The sequence below is a fragment of the Heptranchias perlo genome, chromosome 8, assembly GCF_035084215.1.
Source record: "Heptranchias perlo isolate sHepPer1 chromosome 8, sHepPer1.hap1, whole genome shotgun sequence".
Classification (NCBI taxonomy): domain Eukaryota; kingdom Metazoa; phylum Chordata; class Chondrichthyes; order Hexanchiformes; family Hexanchidae; genus Heptranchias; species Heptranchias perlo.
In genome coordinates, this window is record NC_090332.1 from 86,262,118 (window position 1) to 86,283,380 (window position 21,263).

General features: G+C 43.8%; 1 protein-coding gene across 2 annotated transcripts in view; it reads left to right on the forward strand.

Annotated features, from left to right (window-relative positions):
- The window catches only part of LOC137324777 (ADP-ribose glycohydrolase MACROD1-like), an 812,403-nt gene that overhangs the window by 43,269 nt on the left and 747,871 nt on the right, over positions 1 to 21,263 (forward strand). The window contains exons 4-5 of one of the 2 annotated variants that reach the window (XM_067989466.1): positions 10,351 to 10,452; positions 12,381 to 12,491. In XM_067989466.1, the coding sequence (XP_067845567.1) occupies positions 10,351 to 10,452; positions 12,381 to 12,491 (213 nt within the window). The remainder of the gene's footprint in view (positions 1 to 10,350; positions 10,453 to 12,380; positions 12,492 to 21,263) is intronic. The other variant, XM_067989467.1, reaches the window with a different exon arrangement.

Below are 21,263 nucleotides of genomic sequence, written 5' to 3' on the forward strand. Positions count from 1 at the left end.
AGTTTCTGGTCAATGGTGACCCCCAGGATGTTGATGGTGGGGGATTTGGTGATGGTAATGTCGTTGAATGTCAAGGGGAGGTGGTTAGACTCTCTCTTGTTGAAGATGGTCATTGCCTGGCACTTGCCTGGCGCGAATGTCACTTGCCACTTATCAGCCCAAGCCAAGTACACTTACTGATTCTCCTACATTCTGTGTTGCACATCACCGCACCCCCTCCCCCCCCCCCCCCCCCCCCCTCCCCTCACCCCTACTCATTCTGCACTGCCAAGACCACTCGATCACGTCACTCCTCACACCCACTTAAGGCTCATCCTCAACTTACCTACACTTTGTCAGTACTTCTTCACCTCCCCATTTGTGACCCCACCACTACCGCTCACCCCAATCCTGATACAATTTGATGTCTCTGTCTCATACTCACCCTCTGATGCACCTCTTTCATGGTCAGCCTCATGCAAAGCAATGCATTCATCAGTTGGCCACGTCACCATCACTCACTCACACGCCTGCACTTTCTCCCCTTCTAGGAGAAGGGAGCGCAAAATGCCCGTGAGGATTGGAGGGAGGCCACAACAAGTAGTGGTCCTCACAGACGCGGAGCAGGAGGCGCTGGAGCTCAGTCGCACCCGCGAGTGCCTGTCTGTTGGGGACGGCGAGACTGGCACCCCACAAATGTCTGGTGACACAACGTTAACATTCATCGCACATAATATGAATTGATGTTAACAAGGCTTGCCATCTTCAACACCTCAGTATGCTCATCGCAACACGACACACCTGTGATGATGCTTAATATTGCCTTCTGTTCTCTTACAGGGCCTCAGCGACCGCAGTGACGGCAGAGGGCGATTCCTCAGAGGACCTGCCGGCCTCTGAGGGTGCACAGTCACATCATAGCGAGCCATCCACCAGCACAGATACTCACACCTCGGTGGGTCCTAGTACTCAGTTAGTTGGATTGGCACCTGGTGAGTCAGCACACACATGCGAGCACGAGCAGACACTGGTGGCAGGGGCAGCTGTGGAGAGTCCGTTTCGGTGGGAGCACTCCTCTCCGGGCTCTGCTCAGCTGGACGCAGATGCTGAACCCCGGGGGCCATCCTTTGAAAGGAGAATGATCGAGGGACAGCTGCACATTTGCGAGGTACTGGAACAGGTGCCACCTGCGCTCTCCACAATAGCGCAGAGGATGGAGGAATCCAATGGTGGCACAGGGAATCTCTGAGATAGTGTCACAGGGATGTGAGCAACTGTCTGAGATAGTGTCACAGGTAAGTGCGGGATTGTCTGCGATGGAGAGAAGGCTAGCCTCTGTTGAGCTTCTAGTACAGCTCACAAATGAATCCATTCAGGCCCTGACAATGGCCGTTCGGACTTAGGGTGAACAACATTCTGCCGCCTTAGACAGGCAGACAGATACAGTAGCACTGGCCTTACAAGGCATCACACATGTCCTCCAAGCAGTTGTCCAGCAGAGTGGTAGGAGTGATGTGGCCCTTGCCCAGGGGAGGGATGATGGCGAAAGGGGACATGGAAGTGGGAACACCACTCAAAGCGCTTCCCTGTCTCACCCGTTGCCCCCCCACCCCCAACCAGTACTCGTAATGCTGCCTCCTCTCCAGGTGGCCGAGTCTGCCCCTGCACAAGTGCAGGTGGAGCAGTCTTTGGAGGGGCCCTCATGGGCACCGAAACCCAGAGGGCGTGGGCCCAAAGCATCTAAGCAGTCAGGGCATGAACATGAGCAACCTGCCACTACCTCTACTGCAGCCACAGGGGATGCACCACGTAGAAGTAGTCGTAAGCGAAAGGCAAAGGTTTTGTGATCCCAAAGGGTATGCACAAGGGTGTTTGACAGATGGTCATGTTTTTCATTTTATATTTGCTTTTTGTTAACGTCGTTAAATGTTATGATTGCCACCACCACTGCCATGTCTTGCCCATTCATGACTGGCTTTTGTGATAACGCCCTTTCATGAGGTTCACCATGAATGGCGACACTTGATGCCACCCATTGGGTCACTTTACAGTGGGTGTATTTGTAGTTGCAGGACTGTTTTGTGCAGGGAGGGGTGGGCGGCCTGGTGTTGGCGCTGCTCTTTCCAGGTGTTCTGAGGACTGGACTCTTCACACTTTCTGATGTTAGGAGAACCGTTCACACATCAGTGACTCCCTAGCCTCACGAGCAGCCAGGTGAGCCGCTGCTCTGCCCATGGGTTCCTCCTCCTCAATGTGGATGGCAGGTGTGGATGGGGCCTCCTCAAGCAGCACCCCTCTCTGTTGTGCAGGGCACAACACACTAATGCGCCCCGTTCTGCCTGGTGCGGATTGAAGTGCTCCCTCAGAACGATCAAGGCACCTAAATCACATCTTGAGCAGCCCGATAGCATGCTCAATTGTAGACCTGGTGGCGATGTGGCTATCGTTATATCAACGCTGTTGCTTGGTGATGGGGTTCGTCAGAGGTGTAGGGGATATCTCTTGTCCCTGTGGAGGCAGCCCTTAAGGGTGTTTGGTGCGTGGAAGAGGCCCGTGATGTTGGATTCCCTCAGAATGAAGGAATCTGGCGCACGTGTGAAGGAATCTTTTGCAGTGGTCACAAACGAGCTGAGTGTTGATGGAGTGATAGCCCTTCCTGTTGATGAACAGTCCTGGCTCGTGTGGAGATGCTCGTATTGCTATATGGGTGCAATCAATTACACCCCCGCCCGTGGGAAGCCAGCCGCAGAGTGGAATCCCACTGCCTTCTCCGTCTGGCTGAGGTCGTCCATGGGGAAATTGACTTACTGCGAGGCTCTAGGAACATAGGAACAGGAGTAGGCCATTCAGCCCCTCGTGCCTGCTCCGCCATTTGATAAGATCATGGCTGATCTGTGATCTAACTCCATATACCTGCCTTTGGCCCATATCCCTTAATACCTATGGTTGCCAAAAAGCTATCTATATCTCAGATTTAAATTTAGCAATTGAGCTAGTATCAATTGCCGTTTGCGGAAGAGAGTTCCAAACTTCTACCACCCTTTGTGTGTAGAATTGTTTTCTAATCTCGCTCCTGAAAGGTCTGGCTCTAATTTTTAGACTGTGCCCCCTGCTCCTAAAATCCCCAACCAGCGGAAATAGTTTCTCTCTATCCACCCTATCTGTTCCCCTTAATATCTTATAAACTTCGATCAGGTCACCCCTTAACCTTCGAAACTCCAGAGAATATAACCCTAATTTGTGTAATCTCTCCTCATAACTTAACCCTTGAAGTCCGGGTATCATTCTAGTAAACCTACGCTGTACTCCCTCCAAGGCCAATATGTCCTTCCGAAGGTGCGGTGCCCAGAACTGTTCACAGTACTCCTGGTGCGGTCTAACCAGGGTTTTGTATGGCTGCAGCATAACTTCTGCCCCCTTGTACTCTGTTCCTCTAGATATAAAGGCCAGCATTCCATTTGCCTTCTTGATTATTTTCTGCACCTGTTCATGACACTTCAATGATCTATGTACCTGAACCCCTAAGTCCCTTTGGACATCCACTGTTTTTAACTTTTTACCATTTAGAAAGTACCCTGTTCTATCCTTTTTTGATCCAAAGTGGATGACCTCACATTTGTCTACATTGAATTCCATTTGCCACAGTTTTGCCCATTCACCTAATCTATCAATATCGCTTTGTAATTTTATGTTTTCACCTACACTGCTTACAATGCCACCAATCTTTGTGTCATCGGCAAACTTAGATATGAGACTTTCTATGCCTTCATCTAAGTCGTTAATAAATATTGTGAATAATTGAGGCCCCAAGACAGATCCCTGCGAGACTCCACTAGTCACATCCTGCCAATGTGAGTCCCTTCCCATTATCCCTACTCTCTGTCGCCTTTCGCTCAGCCAACTTCCTAACCAAGTCTGTACTTTTCCCTCGATTCCACGGGCTTCTATCTTAGCTAACAGTCTCTTATGTGGGACCTTATCAAATGCCTTCTGGAAGTCCATATAAATAACATCCATTGACATTCCCCTGTCCACTACTTTAGTCACCTCTTCAAAAAATTCAATCAGGTTTGTCAGGCACGACCTACCTTTCACAAATCCATGCTGGCTCTCTCTGATTAACTGAAAATTCTCGGTGTTCAGTCACCCTATCCTTAATTATAGACTCCAGCATTTTCCCCACAACAGATGTTAGGCTAACTGGTCTATAATTACCCGGTTTCCCCCTCTCCTTTCTTAAAAGAAACAAGCTGTCGGTGACCTGCCTTATGCACTTGTGTGCAGACGACTGAGACCCCGGCAATGTCCCCGGTGGCACCCTGGAATGATCCAGAGGTGAAGAAGTTGAGGGCAGTGGTGACTTTGACAGCAACGGGTGATGCGATGCCGCTCGGCCCAGCCGGGAGCAGCTTAGCACGAAGGAGGCTGCAGATGTCTGCGACTACCTGGCGACTGACTCTGAGCCTCCGTGTGCACTGCTCCTCGGAGAGGTCCAGGAAACTGAGCCTCGGTCTGTCGACCCTGTGGCGAGGGTAGTGCCTCCTGCGATGTCGCGCCCTCTGCTCTTGTGCAGGTCCCTGTGGCGCAGTTCTGTGTTGAGAAGCTGCAAGTGGCGGAAGTGCACGCCGTGCCTGGTGAGGATGGTGATGTTGCTCGTCCTCTGATGTAGTGGTGAATGCGGCCATGGCCCCCCCCACCCCAGTCCTCATGGTGTGAGTTTAAGAGGGTCCAAAAAGTTGTTAAATATGTGTGAGCAGAAGAATTGTGAGTGGAAAGTAAGAATTTTCAGTGAAAACACAAAGATCTCGCAGCCTAAAGTTTGTGTGAAAGAACTGAGTGCCCTGCAGCAAGAACTCACCTTTTCTCCCCATATGTCAAACAAGCATTTGAATGTCCCACTGGCTGCTGGCTGAAACACATCTGGTGGAACATGGAGTGTTTCCCACAGCACGGGAAGCATGTTAAGGATGTTTAAAAATCGGACCCCCGCCTCAATATGGACAGAATTAAGTACTTCAAGTATCTAAATATGTCTCTTAACTATCGTCCCGTTGGCTTTAATTGCCGGTGGGACTTCCGCGTTCAGGAGGCGCACGCGCACCCAGACATGGAAGTCAGCGGGTTGGAGCTGGGTTCCGAACTCACTCGGGATTTCCGCGATTTTCGGAGCCCCCAACGCACCCACTACTTCACTCGAAAATCAAGCCCTATGACTTGAGCGCATACTCTAAGCTAATGCTCTAGTGCAATATTGAGGGAGTAATGCATTGTTGGGAGATGCTGTCTTTCAGATGAGACATTAAACCAAGACTCCATCTCACTGTCCTTATAGGTCAGGAGGATGTTAACAATCCCATGGCAGTAATGGTAAATGAGTAGGGCTTTTCCTGGCCAATGTTGGTCCCTTAACCGTAAACTAATTAACAGATTTGTTCCATTGTTGTTGTGTTGCACAAAATGGTGGCTGCATGTGTCTATATAACAGCAGTCACTACAATTCAGAACAAAATCATCATAAAAAGAAAACTTTGAGGTACTTCTGATGGATGAAATAAGACACTATTAAATCTTTCAATACGATGGCAGTTGGGAAGGAAAGAGCAATTTTATTTTAGGATAGGATGATCATAAGCACATTTCCAGGGGAAAGGAAAGGTGAATTGGGAGTCGGAGAGATTAATGAGATCATGGAATCATACAGCACAGGAGGCCATTCGGCCCATTGTGTCTGTGCTGGCTTTTTGAAAGAGCTATCCAATTATTCCTGCCCCCTTCTCTTTTCCCTATTGCTGTGCAGTTCTTTCCCCTTCAAGTATTTATCCAATTCCCTTTTGAAAGTTATTATTGAATCTGCTTCCACTGCCCTTTCAGGCAGGGCATTCCACATCATAACAAATTGCTATGTAAAAAAAAATCCTTCTCTTTTCCCCTCTTTTTTTTGCCAATTAACTTAAATCTGTGTCCTCTGCTTACCGACCCGCTTGCCAGTGGAAACAATTTCTCTTTATTTACTTTAACAAAACCCCTCATAATATTGAACACCTCAATTAAACCTTCTCTGCTCTAAGGAGAACAGTCCCAGCTTCTCCAGTCTCTCTGCATAACAGAAGTCCCTCATCCCTGGTACCATTTTAGGATATCTCTGCTGCACCTTTTCCATGTCCTCCACATCCTTCCTAAAGTGCGGTGCCTAGAATTGGACACAATACTCCAGCTGAGGTCTAACTAGTGATTTATCAAGGTGATCTGGAGATGATCTAGAACAGGGGCAAGTTTGGAGAAGTAGATCTTTAAAGCAATATGAGAAATACCATCAGGACTGGAGGTCTCGAGGAGTCTGGTCAGTGGAGGATCAGACATAGATGATGTGGAGGAACCTTTATGCCTGTGACATGCGAACATCAGAAAAAGTCAAGGATGAGAAAAGGGCATTTGGCTCATCAAACTCTTCCTTCTAGCTTAACATCCAACTGCATCTTGAATTCCTCTATTTTGTTTGATTCCACTTCGTTACTGGTAGACAATTCTAAACGTTTTTCTAAGATCTATTTTAAATTTACTTTTCACTAATTTAAATTAAAATGTTCATATTTTACTGGCCTAACAGGCAAAATAATAATCTCTGTTCACCTTAACTATGCTATTTAATGTTTTATATACCTCAGTGAGGTTGCCCCTTAACAATCTTCCCTCTAGGCTGTAGAACTTATGTTTTTTTAATCTTTTCTTATACACTTGAGATCATTCTTGTTTCTCTTCACTGCACCTGTTCCAATGCGCGCATGTCTCTTTTGAAGTGTGGTAACCAGAATTGTACACGGTACACCCAAGTGAGGTTCAATCAGTGCATACTAAAGCTTCACGATATTAAGAACATAAGAACATAAGAAATTGGAGCAGGAGTAGGCCAATCGGCCCCTCGAGCCTGCTCCGCCATTCAATAAGATCATGGCTGATCTGATCCCAACCACAAATCTAAAGAACACAAGAAGTCGGAGCAGGACCCGGCCACATAGCCCCTGGGCCCTCTCCGCCACCCACAGGGCATTGACCGATCCGAACTCAGCTTCATGTCCAATTTCCTGCCCGCTCCCCATAACCCCTAATTCCCTTTACTTCTAGGAAACTGTCTATTTCTGTTTTAAATTTATCTAATGATGTAGCTTCCACAGCTTCCTGGGGCAGCAAATTCCACAGACCTACCACCCTCTGAGTGAAGAAGTTTCTCCTCATCTCAGTTTTGAAAGAGCAGCCCCTTATTCTAAGATTATGCCCCCTAGTTCTAGTTTCACCCATCTTTGGGAACATCCTTACTGCATCCACCCGATCAAGACCCTTCACAATCTTATATGTTTCAATAAGATCGCGCCTCATTCTTCTGAACTCCAATGAGTAGAGTCCCAATCTACTCAACCTCTCCTCATATGTCCGCCCCCTCATCCCCGGGATTAACCGAGTGAACCTTCTTTGTACTGCCTCGAGAGCAAGTATGTCTTTTCTTAAGTATGGAGACCAAAACTGTATGCAGTATTCCAGGTGCGGTCTCACCAATACCTTATATAACTGCAGCAATACCTCCTTGTTTTTATATTCTATCCCCCTAGCAATAAAAGCCAACATTCCGTTGGCCTTCTTGATCACCTGCTGCACCTGCATACCAACTTTTTGATTTTCTTGCACTAGGACCCCCAGATCCCTTTGTACTGCAGTACTTTCCAGTCTCTCGCCATTAAGAAAATAACTTGCTCTCTGATTTTTCCTGCCAAAGTGCATAACCTCACATTTTCCAATATTATATTGCATCTGCCAAATCTCCGCCCACTCACCCAGCCTGTCTATATCCCCTTGCAGGTTTTTTATGTCCTCCTCACTCTCTACTTTCCCTCCCATCTTTGTATCATCTGCAAATTTTGATATGTTGCACTCGGTCCCCTCCTCCAAATCGTTAATATAGATTGTAAAGAGTTGGGGACCCAGCACCGACCCCTGTGGAACACCACTGGTTACTGGTTGCCAGTCCGAAAATGAACCATTTATCCCAACTCTCTGCTTCCTGTTCGATAACCAATCCTCCACCCATGCCAGAATATTACCCCCAATCCCGTGATTTTTTATCTTAAGTAATAATCTTTTATGTGGAGTTCTGCTCCATTATTCTGGCTACGCATGCCAACATTCTGTTTGTTTTTTTTTTAATTGCTTTGTCACATTATCCAGATATTGAAAGTATAACAAATATGCTGTTGCTTCTAGATCCAATACTTTGCATTTATTTTGTATGAAATTTTATTTGCCTTTTGTCTGCCCCAGATTTAAGTCTTTCTGCAAAGTTCAACTGCCTCCTCCATCCAATCTCTGCTCCCTGTTTTGTGGTCTGCAAATTTAATAATTGATTTCTGTATCCGGGTGATTTATGTAGATAAGAAACAAGAGTGCTGCAGCATTCCATTCAGGACCTACCCCCAGCTTGACACAATGCCTCTTGTGAATACACCCTGTTTCCTATTATTCAATGTAATTCCTTATCCTGTCCCACATTCTAACCTGGCTTTCCATTAATTTTAGTTCAATTAACCTTTCATGCGATACTTTACCAAAGGCCTTCTAGACGTCCAAATAAATTGCTTCAGTGAACAACCAATTTGGTTCATTCCACATGCCATTAAGGAGTGGTGGAGTGTGCTGATACAACAAAGGTTATGGGCCCTGACGACATTTTGGCTGTAGTGCTGAAGACTTGAGCAACCAGAAGTAACTGCTCCCAAGCCAAGCCATTCCAGTGGAGCTATGATACTCTCATCTACCCAACAATGTGAAATATTGCTTGGATATTTCCTATCTACAAAGGGCAGGAGAAATCTAACCTGGCTAATTACCATCCTATCGGCCTCCTCCCAGTCATCAGCAAAATGATAGAAGGTATCATCAATCGTGCCATCAAGAGACACCTATGTGCCAATAAACTGCTCACCATGCTCTGTTTTGGTTCTTCCAACTTAGCTACACAGCTCATCACAGCCTTGATCCAGGCACGAACAGGAATGGAGCGAAACACCAGTGAAATGTTGAGGGTAAAAGACCGTGACGATAAGGCCGTATCCAACCAAGCAGGGAAGCAAGAACCCCTCAAAAACTGAAATCATTGGGGGGTAGGTGGGAAACCCACCAGTGGCTGGAGTCTGAAATCTTTTTACCTTTTTTAAAAGGAGATTTACTAGAATGGTACTAGGGACTTCAGTTACGTGGAGAGACTGGAGAATCTGGGTTTGTTTTCCTTGGAGCAGAGAAGGTTAAGGGGAGATGTAATAGACGTGTTCAAAATTATGAAGGGTTTTGATGGAGTAAATAAAGAGAAACTTTTTCCACTGGCAGAAGGGTTGGTAACAGATTTAAGGTAATTGGCAAAAGAACCAGATGGGAGATGAGAAATTTATTTACGCAACAAGTTGCAATGATTTGGAATGCGCTACCTGAAAGGGCGGTGGAAGCAGATTCAATAATAACTTTCAAAATGGAATTGGATATTGAAATGGAAAAAATTGTAGGGGTATGGGGAAAGAGCAGGGACGAAATGGATAGCTCTTTCAAAGAGCTGGCACAGGCATGATGGGCCGAATGGCCTCCTTCTGTGCTCTGATTCTATTTGATTGTGTGTAATTTAAGATAAAATAATTTTGTCACAATTTTCATCTATTTTAGAAGGTTTTAACCAACCCCCCCCCCTACCCGCAAGGGCGAGCTAATAACCTGCTTCCACCACAGTACGTGAGAGGCCGCGATGACTTGCCCTCTCAATTTCTCTTCCTCCCTATGGAAAATGCCCAGCATTTTCTTCATGCTTCTCACCAATGAGGTTGTTGAGATTACAAACTCGACATCTGACCGCAAAAACATTCATGCATTCTGCTACAGTGCCACCAAAAGCACTTACTTTTCCCCCCTGTTCCTTCTTTCCTTTTTTTTCAGAAGGCATTCTTTGGGAGAAATAAAACAAAAACATTAATTTCATCTCAAATAATTTCTCCCAAGCCATAATTCCTTTTCTTTGACGAGCTAATCATCAGTATATTGTAACTGCTTTCCTATTATTATACCTGACTTTATCGTACATAATCAACTTGTAGCAAACGCACATCGTTGCCCTCCTTTTTTGCAACATACCATCTGAGTTAAGATACAGATCAGCCATGATCCAAATGAATGGCGGAACAGGCTCGAGGGGCTGAATGGCCTACTCCTGTTCCTATGTGTATACTTACTTGCTAGTGATGGTACTTAATTCTGTAGTAACAGTCCCCTTTCATTACTAACTTTAATATCTTTTGTTGTTGGAAATATTTACTGAAGACTGAAAGGTATTTAATTTCACAGGTGAGGAAGATGATATGCAAGGAAGTGATAGCCCAACAGATAAAGAGTTTCAGTCTGAAGTTGACTATACAAAACCTAAAGTTAGTCCACCAAAGCATGCAGGTTGGTTTGTTTTGTCAAAATAAAATGCGTCGTCACGTGAGATTTTACATCCGATTGTGATGCATTTTCTTATTTTTCAAATAGAAAGGCTCGTTTTCCGTATGAGCCCTTTTTACAAAATCAAGTGGTAGCAAAGTATCATTTCGATGCCTGTCCAAGATAAAATTCTGCATATGTTTATTTTGTTTCACAGAGTAATTGGGATTAAACTTTGAATGCTGCTAACAGTGCCCCTAGGGTGGGGGAGGAAGTTTTGTTGGAAGTGCTACTGTGCCCCCTCAGTTTGATGGAGTTAAGTTAATATCACTAATGATGGTCAGTAACCCAGTGGCTTCTTCATACTCTCCAACTCTTTCAAGCTGGTGCTTCTAATATAGTTGCTGTAACGAATTCATTTCACGATTCAAAAAAGTGGCGTGTGTCACGTGCACACCCACCATCTGGTCCAATGGGGACCCTCTTGGCTGTCACGAGTGAAGTGAGCCTGCTGTTTGATGAAGTTTGAAGTGCAAACAGTGTAATTATTTTCAAATAGAAAGTTTTTTTTGGGGGGTGTACGCAGGAGATTGGATAAATCTGTAAGTATGTAATCAGCAGATCTATTAATTATACCTGGAACGTCCTTCTCTTTTAAATGTGTTGAGATTGCATATTGCAATCTATTTTAACCAGCAGCTTTCACAGAATATTTTCCCTTTGTTTTCCCTCCAGGTTCTAAATAAATTTTCGCTCCATACTTTTTAGTCTTTGCACTTTGGTGCCTGAAGTCCACTGCTGTGTCTGATAACCATTTGCAGCAGATTCTTGCTACAGTAGCCCAAATGATTACATAACTAATTGATCATTATATGTAATTTCCCCATGTCTACTGCTGCTCAGAGCTGATCAGCATTTTAAACATCTATGTTTGATCAACCGTTCCTTCTCCTCTCTCAATCTCTTGAATTACCAAGTTCCTAAACACTCTGGAATGCTGCTTAGCGCTAAACTGGTGCTGTTTAATATTCAGACCAGCCTGAGAGGCCACAAAGGGCATCATCAGAGGACTAAAACTGATGGAATTCCTGCAGATGTGATACAAATGGGTTTTCGTTAACAGGATTTGAGCATTATGTCCACATGGTCACACGTGGATTCCACTAAACTAGTCAGTGCTTGACAATTAAGTGACCTGATGGGATGGCCAAATGTGAAAATATCCAAACAGTGAGGACCCAAAGTTAAAATGAGCTTCCCTAATGTCCTAGGTGGTAACGGCGTTATACCGACCAGAAGGTCCCAAGTTCGATTCATGTTAGCGCTATGTAAGGTGAAATGTCAGGGCAGCAGTTGGGATGCTACAATTGGCCTTAAGCACCCCAGGCTTGAGTGTAAAATCAACGAGCGGCCACAAAGGCTGTCGTCATAGGATTCCCATGTGCCTGATTGCTAACCAGTTGACTACTGGATGGATGTTGAGTGAGAATAGGATCAGGCTTGGATGTGACGCCTACCACCACTGAGTAGCCTGCGCACAATCACTGTCTCGGCTCACGTATGAAGAATGGTCACTTGAGTGAGGTACTTGAGACTTGTCATTGGCTGTGGAACTGTACCCCAGCGAGAATTGGCACCTTAAGGAGGAGAAGGTGAGAAAATTACTAAGCAAAAAGTTCAACAAATTGGATAGTTGAAATCCAGCTGCAGACTAGGTGATACAGTCGAGTTGGAATCCAAGAAGCTCATGCTACAAGTGGTTACAGATTTGAACATGTGTTTATGATAATATGGAAATTTGCACCCATAGAGGTAGGAAACGAATGCCGTAACCATATTTACTGACCTTCATTTGCTGAAGATAGTTACTTATCTAGGTTTTTGCCTCTAGGCGCACCCTTGCCTTGAATAGATGGAAAAATGCTGATGAGTTGCTTGATTTCATTTTGCAGGTGAAGAAGATGACGAAGTCTCTGCTCAAAAAAACTCCAAGCTGAATGATAACGTTTCGCTGTATCGAGGTGACATAACAAAGCTTAAAATTGATGCAGTAGTAAATGCAGGTTGGTACTTTCATCAAAACCGAATGAGAGATGGTGTTTGTGGGAGAAAAATGGTTAGGAATTAGATAAATCTCTGAAGTGTGATTCTATAGCAAGCCTTATAGGGTTATTGAGATGTGTTATATTGTGTTATATTTTCTGTTTATTGCTTTGCTGAAAGCTTCATACCTTCTGTTGAAGGTGGTGCAAAAAAAATCACCCGTTGTCATGTTTTGTGGAATGTATTTGTTACTTTTGATTGTATGTAATCAACAAATGGTACTGAAATTTAAGGAAGCTGTTTCTTTACAAAGTCATAGTGATATGAGCGAGAGCTTGCACCTTTTATTAAGAAGCATGCACGTGACTTTTGAATTACATGTGCACTGATTGAATTTAGATGATGCAGATCACAAGGGTAGTTCAAATCAGTTAACACCTGAAGATCTGTTTATTTTGAACTGTTTTGAATACAGTTGGACCATATATGATATAAACAAAAAAGCATTTGGTAGAATGTAATTGGTGAGGGAGGAGGAAGGTGTGAGTGGAATGATGGATTTCAAGAAGGGGAAAGAGCAGGGGAGTGGGACTAATTAGATAGCTCTTTCAAAGAGCCAGCACAGGCACGATGGGCTGAGTGGCCTCTTTCTGTTCTGTATGATTCCATGAAGATCATTTCGAGATGTTAATTTTTTCATCAGTTTAAGCAGATGTGCCCCCTCACACCTGTACATTCCAGAGTGCACTGGTAATCAAAAACCCAGTTATAGTATGATTTGTATGTGTCTGGTTGACTGATCAACTGACATGTGTAACTGTTTTGTGTTTGCATATACATAGAATCATAAAATGGTTACAGCACAGAAAGAAGCCATTTTGCCTGTTGAGCCTATGCTGGCTCTCTGCAAGAGCAATCCAGCTAGCCCGACTGTTTCATTAACTCCGACGAAAAAATTGTAATTTAAAGTTACCTATTTTTTATGTAGGCAGAGGGTCTGTTTTTTTTTTATTTAGTGGTCCCCTCCCAGGAGGTGCTTGTAGTTGTTCGGATAGCATTGGGTTTGGCCTGACTCCACCCTATTGGCCTGGTATAAAACAAGACTTTCTTTATTTTGCCCAGTGCTGGTTACAAGAATGTTGTTCCAAACCATCCTATACATTATAGTAGGAGACAGCACAGAAGGAGGCCATTTGGCCCAACGTGCTTGTGCTGGCTCTTTGGTATAACTATCCGATTGTGTGCGTGAGAAAACATTAAATGGTCTCAAAATTTCAAAGATACTGCACCAGTAGATGGTGCTGAAGACATAACATTCTGTGACAGGTCGAAAACAATGGCATGGCAGCACTAAGTGCCACACAATGAAAAATTTCCAATTGAAAACTCCCAGAAAGTGGCAAAACATACAGTACTGTAAAGTGCAATCGGTGAAAGGGAAACCATAAATGCAAATATCTTGTGCTGGACCAGAAGAACAACTAGGATGACTCATGCCCCCAACCCAGAAAGATTGGACTTGAAACCAATCAACAACTCCCCCCACCCTTGCTACCGAGAAAAAATTATTGGGACTGAGCAACAATCTGCTAAGTAAACTAATAAGACAGAACAGCTGAAAATGTTCTCCCTCTTTCTCTGCCACAGAGCATAAAATCCAGAATCAGAACGGCAAGAGCCTCTGACTGTGAGCAACTTCCAATTAGTACCACAAACCCATGTAGAGCTCCCCCAGAGAGCAGAGACTGCGAAGGACAGGAAACATAAAATAAAACCCCAACCACAATCCCAACTCAAAACCACAATGAACAGAATGTCAGGAAACCACAACCCTCCTCCTCCCACTGAACAGAAAATTGCAGCAAAAGGGGGAGGAAATCTAACACTGACCCCAACCCACAATGAACGGAGTTTCTCGTAACGAACCACAACTCCTTATGCTCTCCACCCCCACTCCCCTTCACTGGGCATAGAAATTGGACTGACACCAAACCCCCAGTGGCTCTCTTTCCCCTACTGTGAAGTAAAAGCAATTACATCTCCCACCCCCCCGCCACAAAGTAGAGATATTGTTCTAACCCTCACCAATAGTTGGCTTCTCTCCTCCCTCCAGTGAGCACAGATATATGCAATTCAATACTCGGCACTTGGCACTGAGCACGAATCGCTAACCAGTACACTATAACCCACCGAGCTGATTGGAACCCACCCCCTCAGTTAAGCAATAGCCCATCTCCCACAAGAATCATCGTTCTGATGATCTGTGCCCACAAATCTCACCTAAGCACATCTTTTCTGCTCCCTCTCTCCCCCTCAAACTCAGCATCACTTTGTCAATTTGTCCCCCTTTTCACTTCCTCTCCCACCCTCTTTCCCACTCCCCCCCCCCCCCCCCCCCTCTTCCCATCTCCCTCGATCTATTTAATGTTCCATCCTCACACCTCTCCAATGCTCCCCTCCTCTCCTATTCTCACCCGGACCCCATTGCTCCATCCACTCCCTACTTTAGGAGCCAATTCAGAGGCATTCCCTTCCTTCTAACACACAGAGGCATCTCTCTTTATCTCTCTCTCACCTCCTTTCCCTACTCTAGTTTGCATGCCCTCCCCCCCCACCCTCCCCATGGTTCATACCAGCACATTCATGCCCCTTGTGTTGGCACCTTTCATACTCTCTCTCTTTCCTTCCCTTTCAGTTCTTCTGCCACCCTCCTGCACAATCAGCATAGCCCCCTGCCCCTACCTCCTCCTGCTTGGGAGAAATGAAAAAGTGCTGCGAGTGGGAATGCTCACAGTAGTATTGAGAGATTAAAATTGTGAACTAAATATTCCAGGGTACATGACATTTAAAAAAGACAGGCAGAATGGAAAAGGAGGGGGTGTAGCCCTAATAATAAATAATATATTAGCATGGATAGCGGATTGGTTATCCCTACTCTCTGCTTTCTGTCCTTTAAACGGGTCATTCTCAGGTTGGCAGGCTGTAACTAGTTGGATGCCGCAAGGATCGGTGCTTGGGCCTCAGCTATTTACAATCTATATTAATGACTTAGATGAAGGGACTGAGTGTAATGTATCCAAGTTTGCTGACGATACAAAGCTAGGTGGGAAAGTAAGCTGTTAGGAGGACACAAAGAGTCTGCAAAGGGATATAGACAGGTTAAGTGAGTGGGCAAGAAGGTGGCAGATGGAGTATAATGTTGGGAAATGTGAGGTTATTCACTTTGGTAGGAAGAATAGAAAAACAGAATATGTTTTAAATGATGAGAAACTATTAAATGTTGGTGTTCAGAGAGACTTGGATGTCCTGGTACAAGAAACACAAATAGTTAGTATGCAGTTACAGCAGGCAATTAGGAAAGCAAATGGCATGTTGGCCTTTATTGCAAGGGGGTTGGCGTACAAGAGTAAGGAAGCCTTACTACAGTTGTACAGGGCTTTAGTGAGACCTCACCTGGAGTACTGCGTACAGTTTTGGTCTCCTTATCTAAGAGAGGATATACTTGCTTTGGGGGCGGTGCAACAAAGGTTCACTAGATTAATCGTGGGATATGAGAGTTGATATAAAGAGAGGTTGAGTAGAATGGGCCTATACACTCTGGAGTTTAGAAGAATGAGAGGTGATCTCATTGAAACATATAAGTTTATGAGGGGGCTCGACCGGGTAGATGCTGAGAGATTGTTGCCCCTGGCTAGAGTGTCTAGAACTAGGGGGCATAGTCTCCGGATAAGGGGTCGGCCATTTAAGACTGAGATGAGGAGGAATTTCTTCACTCCGAGGGTTGTGAATCTTTGGAATTCTTTACCCCAGATGGCTTTGGATGCTGAGTCATTGAATATGTTCAAGACTGAGATGGATAGATTTTTGGACTCTAGGGGAATCAATGGGATCGGGCGGGAAAGTGGAGTTGAGGTTGAAGAGCAGCCATGATCTTATTGAATGGTGGAGCAGGCTCGAGGGGTCACGTGGCCTGCACCTGCTCCTATTTCTTATGTTGCTACCCCAGGAGGTTGAAAGCTGCACACCAGTACGTACACTGTACGCTTGGAGATGTCCGTGTTTCTACCCACATCTCAGCTCTTTATTTCTTTTATTGAGATTGGGGATTGTTGATGTCAATGACGCAAATCAGCTGGAGAGCAGGACTAAAAGCTGTTAGTATCCATTAGGTTGGTTAGCGGGCGAGACTGGAGCCTGTTCAAACTGATAAATCAGATATTACTTTCTTCCACTGATGGTTGCAAGCAAACTTGAGGCAGAAACATTTTGTGATGGGCAGCTGGTTTTTGAGAGTTGCAGTTACAGTTCTGTTTGTTAGTTTTTGCCCCCAAAGAAGTTCATATGAAAATGAAATAAGCTGTTAAAATTATGCTTTTAAACGTTAGATTCTTCTCAATCAACTTTCCAGGCAATGCCCAGATATTGACTTAAGTGAAGATATATTGTCTTCAAAGACTAATTGTGGCTGCATTTTTGAGAGAAAGAGGATGTTCCCCTGTATAAGGTATTAACTGGCTTTATTTGACCATTCCTGCTACTGCACTTGGGGAATTACCAGTTTTTGGCAGTAAAATAAGGAATAGAATTGGACTGATGAGTTTTACTTGAATTTAAAAAAATTACACCTGAGATTCCCATATTTAGGATTTCACTACAGTGTACGACTATGATATCTGATGTGGATCGTTGGCCTGTTTTGTGGGTGAGTTGTAGCACCTGGCTACATTCTGCAGCTTTGAAAGCTGTTTTCAGTTTGTGTAATGTTCATGGCGGAGTTCCTTTTGTTACTGCATCGTAACCAAGGAGAGAACCCATAATGTCCATATGGGATTCGTCAACATCTGTGGCAAAATGGGAAGAGTAACGATAGTCGAGTATAATAGATTTGAAAACCCAGATTGGAGGCAGGCAGGCAGTCACTCGGGTCTACCTGAGAGCACTAAATTCAACTTCCCATGATTATTGTTGAAAATCACGTTCTCATGTACTTCAGTTTTTTTTAATGAAAGCAGCCTGTAATGATTTTGATTTGCAGTACAAGAAAATAAACCTTTCTCGACAAGAGTTAAGGCTTTGAGAAATGTCATACGAACATATCAAATTTTCACCCAACTGTCTCTCGAGTTTTAAGGTTTGAAAACGGAAAATGTTTGGACTGAGCGGCAGGTCGATGAGATTCTCGAAGAGGGAGAAGGCAGGTTAATGTTTCGGCTTGACTCTTGAGCCGAACGCTGCTCTAACGTTTTGTTTCATTGTATTGACTTGCACTTGTTGTCTCCTGAAGCTAGTTGAAAATAAAAATTGTTTTTTCAAAAAAAAAATTGTTGAAGAAACGTATCCTCAATCCAGGTAATCGTTCAGCTGCCGTGGAATCCAGGAGAAAGACAGATGGGATAGTGAGCCACTCTTGTGTAGTGAATGTAGAATGCTCTGCCGATTCTAGAATTTTTGTAGGTGCATGCTGTGAAAGTTTTCAGTTTGGCTTGAAACGCAAAATTATGGGTAAGCTTCAAAATGCACCAAATGAAGTGTCAAAATTCAACCTTTTGTGTGCCCCAGACCCCCTGTGGAAAATACATCTTGCACCTTTATCACTCAGCACCACCTTCTCAAGGGAAACTCGGGATCGGCAATAAATGCCATATCCCAAGAATGAAATTTATAAACCATCTGCCTTCAGTCTTTTCTAAATCCAGCACTACTATGAACTACACTTTTATGCAGGTGTTTCCCCCTGTAGTTAGTAATTGAATGTTGGTTATACCTGCAGTTTCTGTTAGAACTCCATGTCCCACTAACTCTTTCTGTCGACGACGACGACGACAACAACTTGCATTTATATAGCGCCTTTAACGTAGTAAAACGTCCCAAGGCGTTTCTCAGGAGTGCAAGCAGACAAAAATTTGACACCAAGTCAAAAAAGGAGACATCAGGACAGGTGACCAAAAATTTGGTCGAAGAGGTAGGTTTTAAGGAGCATCTTAAAGCAGAGAGTGGCGGAGAGGTTTAGGGAGGGAATTCCGGAGCTCGCGGCCTAGACAGCTGAAGGCTCAGTGGCCGATGGTGAGGCAGAGGAGCACAAGAGGCTAGGGTTGGAGGAACGCAGAGTTCTCGGAGGGTTGTAGGGATGGAGGAGGTTACACAGATAGGGAGAGACGAGACCATGGAGGGATTTGAACATGAGGATGGGAATTTTAAAATCGAGGCATTGGTGGACCAGGAGCCAGTGTAGGTCAGCGAGCAAAGCGGTGATGGGTGAACAGGACTTGGTGTGAATCAGGATACGGGCAGTAGAGTTTTAGATGAGCTCAAGTTTTCGGAGGGTGGAAGATGGAAGGCCTGCCAGGAGAGCATTGGAATAGTAGAGTCTGGTGGTGAAGTGCCATAAGGCGCTTATTCATCTTCTGTCTATTTTTTATTTTGAGGCTCCAACAGATTTTTGAAGCCGGTTAGTGAGCTTCTGCTAGTTTTCGAGGTTGCCATGTATGAAATGTCACACTCGCTATATGAGAGTCATGGGGGCACAGCAGCGTTGGGCTACATTTGGCCCAATCTGCTGTGAAATCTAGTCCACTATACTATGTCTCGTTTCGTTCTCATAATTACTTTGATGTTGGGAAATGACACATTACTGTAGCTTTTTACAGTGAAGTGTAGACACAACAATTAAGTACTGGCAATTAATATTGGTAGCTTATTGACCATCGTCATGACTGTCCTCGGAGTCCCACTGGAGTGGAATTGTTAGAAATGGACATTTAGTGGGCTGCTAATTTCTCTTATTGACAGGCGCTTGATCGAAACCAATGTTGCATGTTTGAGATTTATCATACGAATACAAGGACTGAAATGGAAGATTAACCTCCCATATAATTTTTTTAAAAGCAGGAACTCCATCATGCTGACTATTATAACTTCTCTTTGGTGTATTTGTCAGTTTGGCATATCCCAAGTGAATGTAGATGAGGCAGGTTTGTTCATAATTGCTGAATGACTGATAGTGTTTGAAAAAGGATGAAGATTTTGTTCCACTTTTTCTTTGGTAAGGCTAGTAATTATTTCACATTTTCTTTCAGTTTCAAACTTCCACAGTACACAAAACTTTCCTTTTGTGACCTAAATACAAAAGATCAAAGTAGCAATCTTCCATATGTACTGAAATACATAAGGTGTTATTTTCCCCCAATCTGCCACTCAGAAACTCATTATAATAAGGTACACTTACAAGGCTGTGAATACTTCACTGTAATGTAAGCTTGCAATCAATCCTTGAAGTTGGTATGAACCTTGCTCTTAATGAACAGGTGCAGAAAGGATGAATTCTAATGTGAAGCAGATCTGACAGCCTATCAAGTGATTTCATTGATCACGAATCCATTTTTTTGGCAGCGCAATTTATCACCGAGTTAGGAATTTACATCTTTGAATGTAAGAACTGGAAATGAATTCCGAAGTATGACTGATTAAACCAAGGTTGAGCAATGCTGGCTCAGCGTTAGGAAAGCCTTCAATGATGAGTTAATTTATATCATAGTACCTTGTAATTTTCAGATTCCAGCAGCATCTAATTTTCCTTGCCCTACATTTTAAGGTGCTTTGTCGTGTGGTGGAGTAAGCACTTTGATAATGCAAGATAAAACAATGAAGTGAACATAACTGATTACCTTGTAAACAAAAGGATGCTTATTTTGTTAAGTGCCACTATGATTGTATCTTAATAAGTAACATAGAATCATAGAATGTTACAGCATAGAAAAACACCATTTAGCCCATCAAGTTCATACTGGTGATTTTCTCCACAAACCATCCAGTCCAATCCCACTTTGCATACTGTTCCCATAGCCTTTAATATTCCTTTTTCCAGTAACTACTTAATTTCCCCTTAAAAGAGTTGATAGATTCTTCTTCAACAACAGGACTCTAATTTTATGAAATCTCATTATCTGTGGAAAGCTTTTTCCTGGCAGATAGCAGGATTGAATTGATGGTCCCTCACAAGTTGTTGTCACTTGAACAAACTGTTTGAAATTCCATGACATGTTTTATTTCATGGACAGATTCACATGTCTAAATTATGTGCCACTATTAGAATTATATCTGTCCACAGTTTGTCAGTTGAGATATATAACATTTAGAGCACAACAGAGCTAAAAATATCTCAAATGAAATTAATATTTTCCTTCGTTTTTAAGAGGATGTCATTGCGTGTTTAAACTGTTTCACCTTTTCGTTAGGAAAAAGTCCAAAACTTTTGCTCTGTTTGTGAAGCACATTTTTTTTCCCCCAGAAACCATTATTACAATTTCTAAAAGGGGAAGCAAACTCTAAGGGAGTACTTTAGATCAAAGTGCTCCCTAATGTCTATGAAAAAGACACAATCACAAAAAGATACAAAAATAAAACTTTGAATTTGTTGTCCAGAAGGAGTCATGCTGTTGCCTCTCGAAACATTGCTCCATTGGAGCATCAAATTCAATGGGCATTTGTGATTATGTATTTTTCCAGAAAGACGTGGAGAGTATTTTGAACAGAAAATACTCACACCTTTTCTTTCCTACCCTTTTAATGAATGCATGCGTATAAATATCAAACTTGGAACCATAGAATAATACAGCACAGAAGGAGGCCGTTCGGCCCATCGTGCCTGTGCCGGCTCTTTGAAAGAACGATCCAATTAGTCCCACTCCCCTGCCTGTTCCCCGTAGCCCTGCAAATTTTTCCCCTTCAAGTATTTATCCAATTCCCTTTTGAAAATTACTATTGAACCTGCTTCCACCACCCTTTCAGGCAGT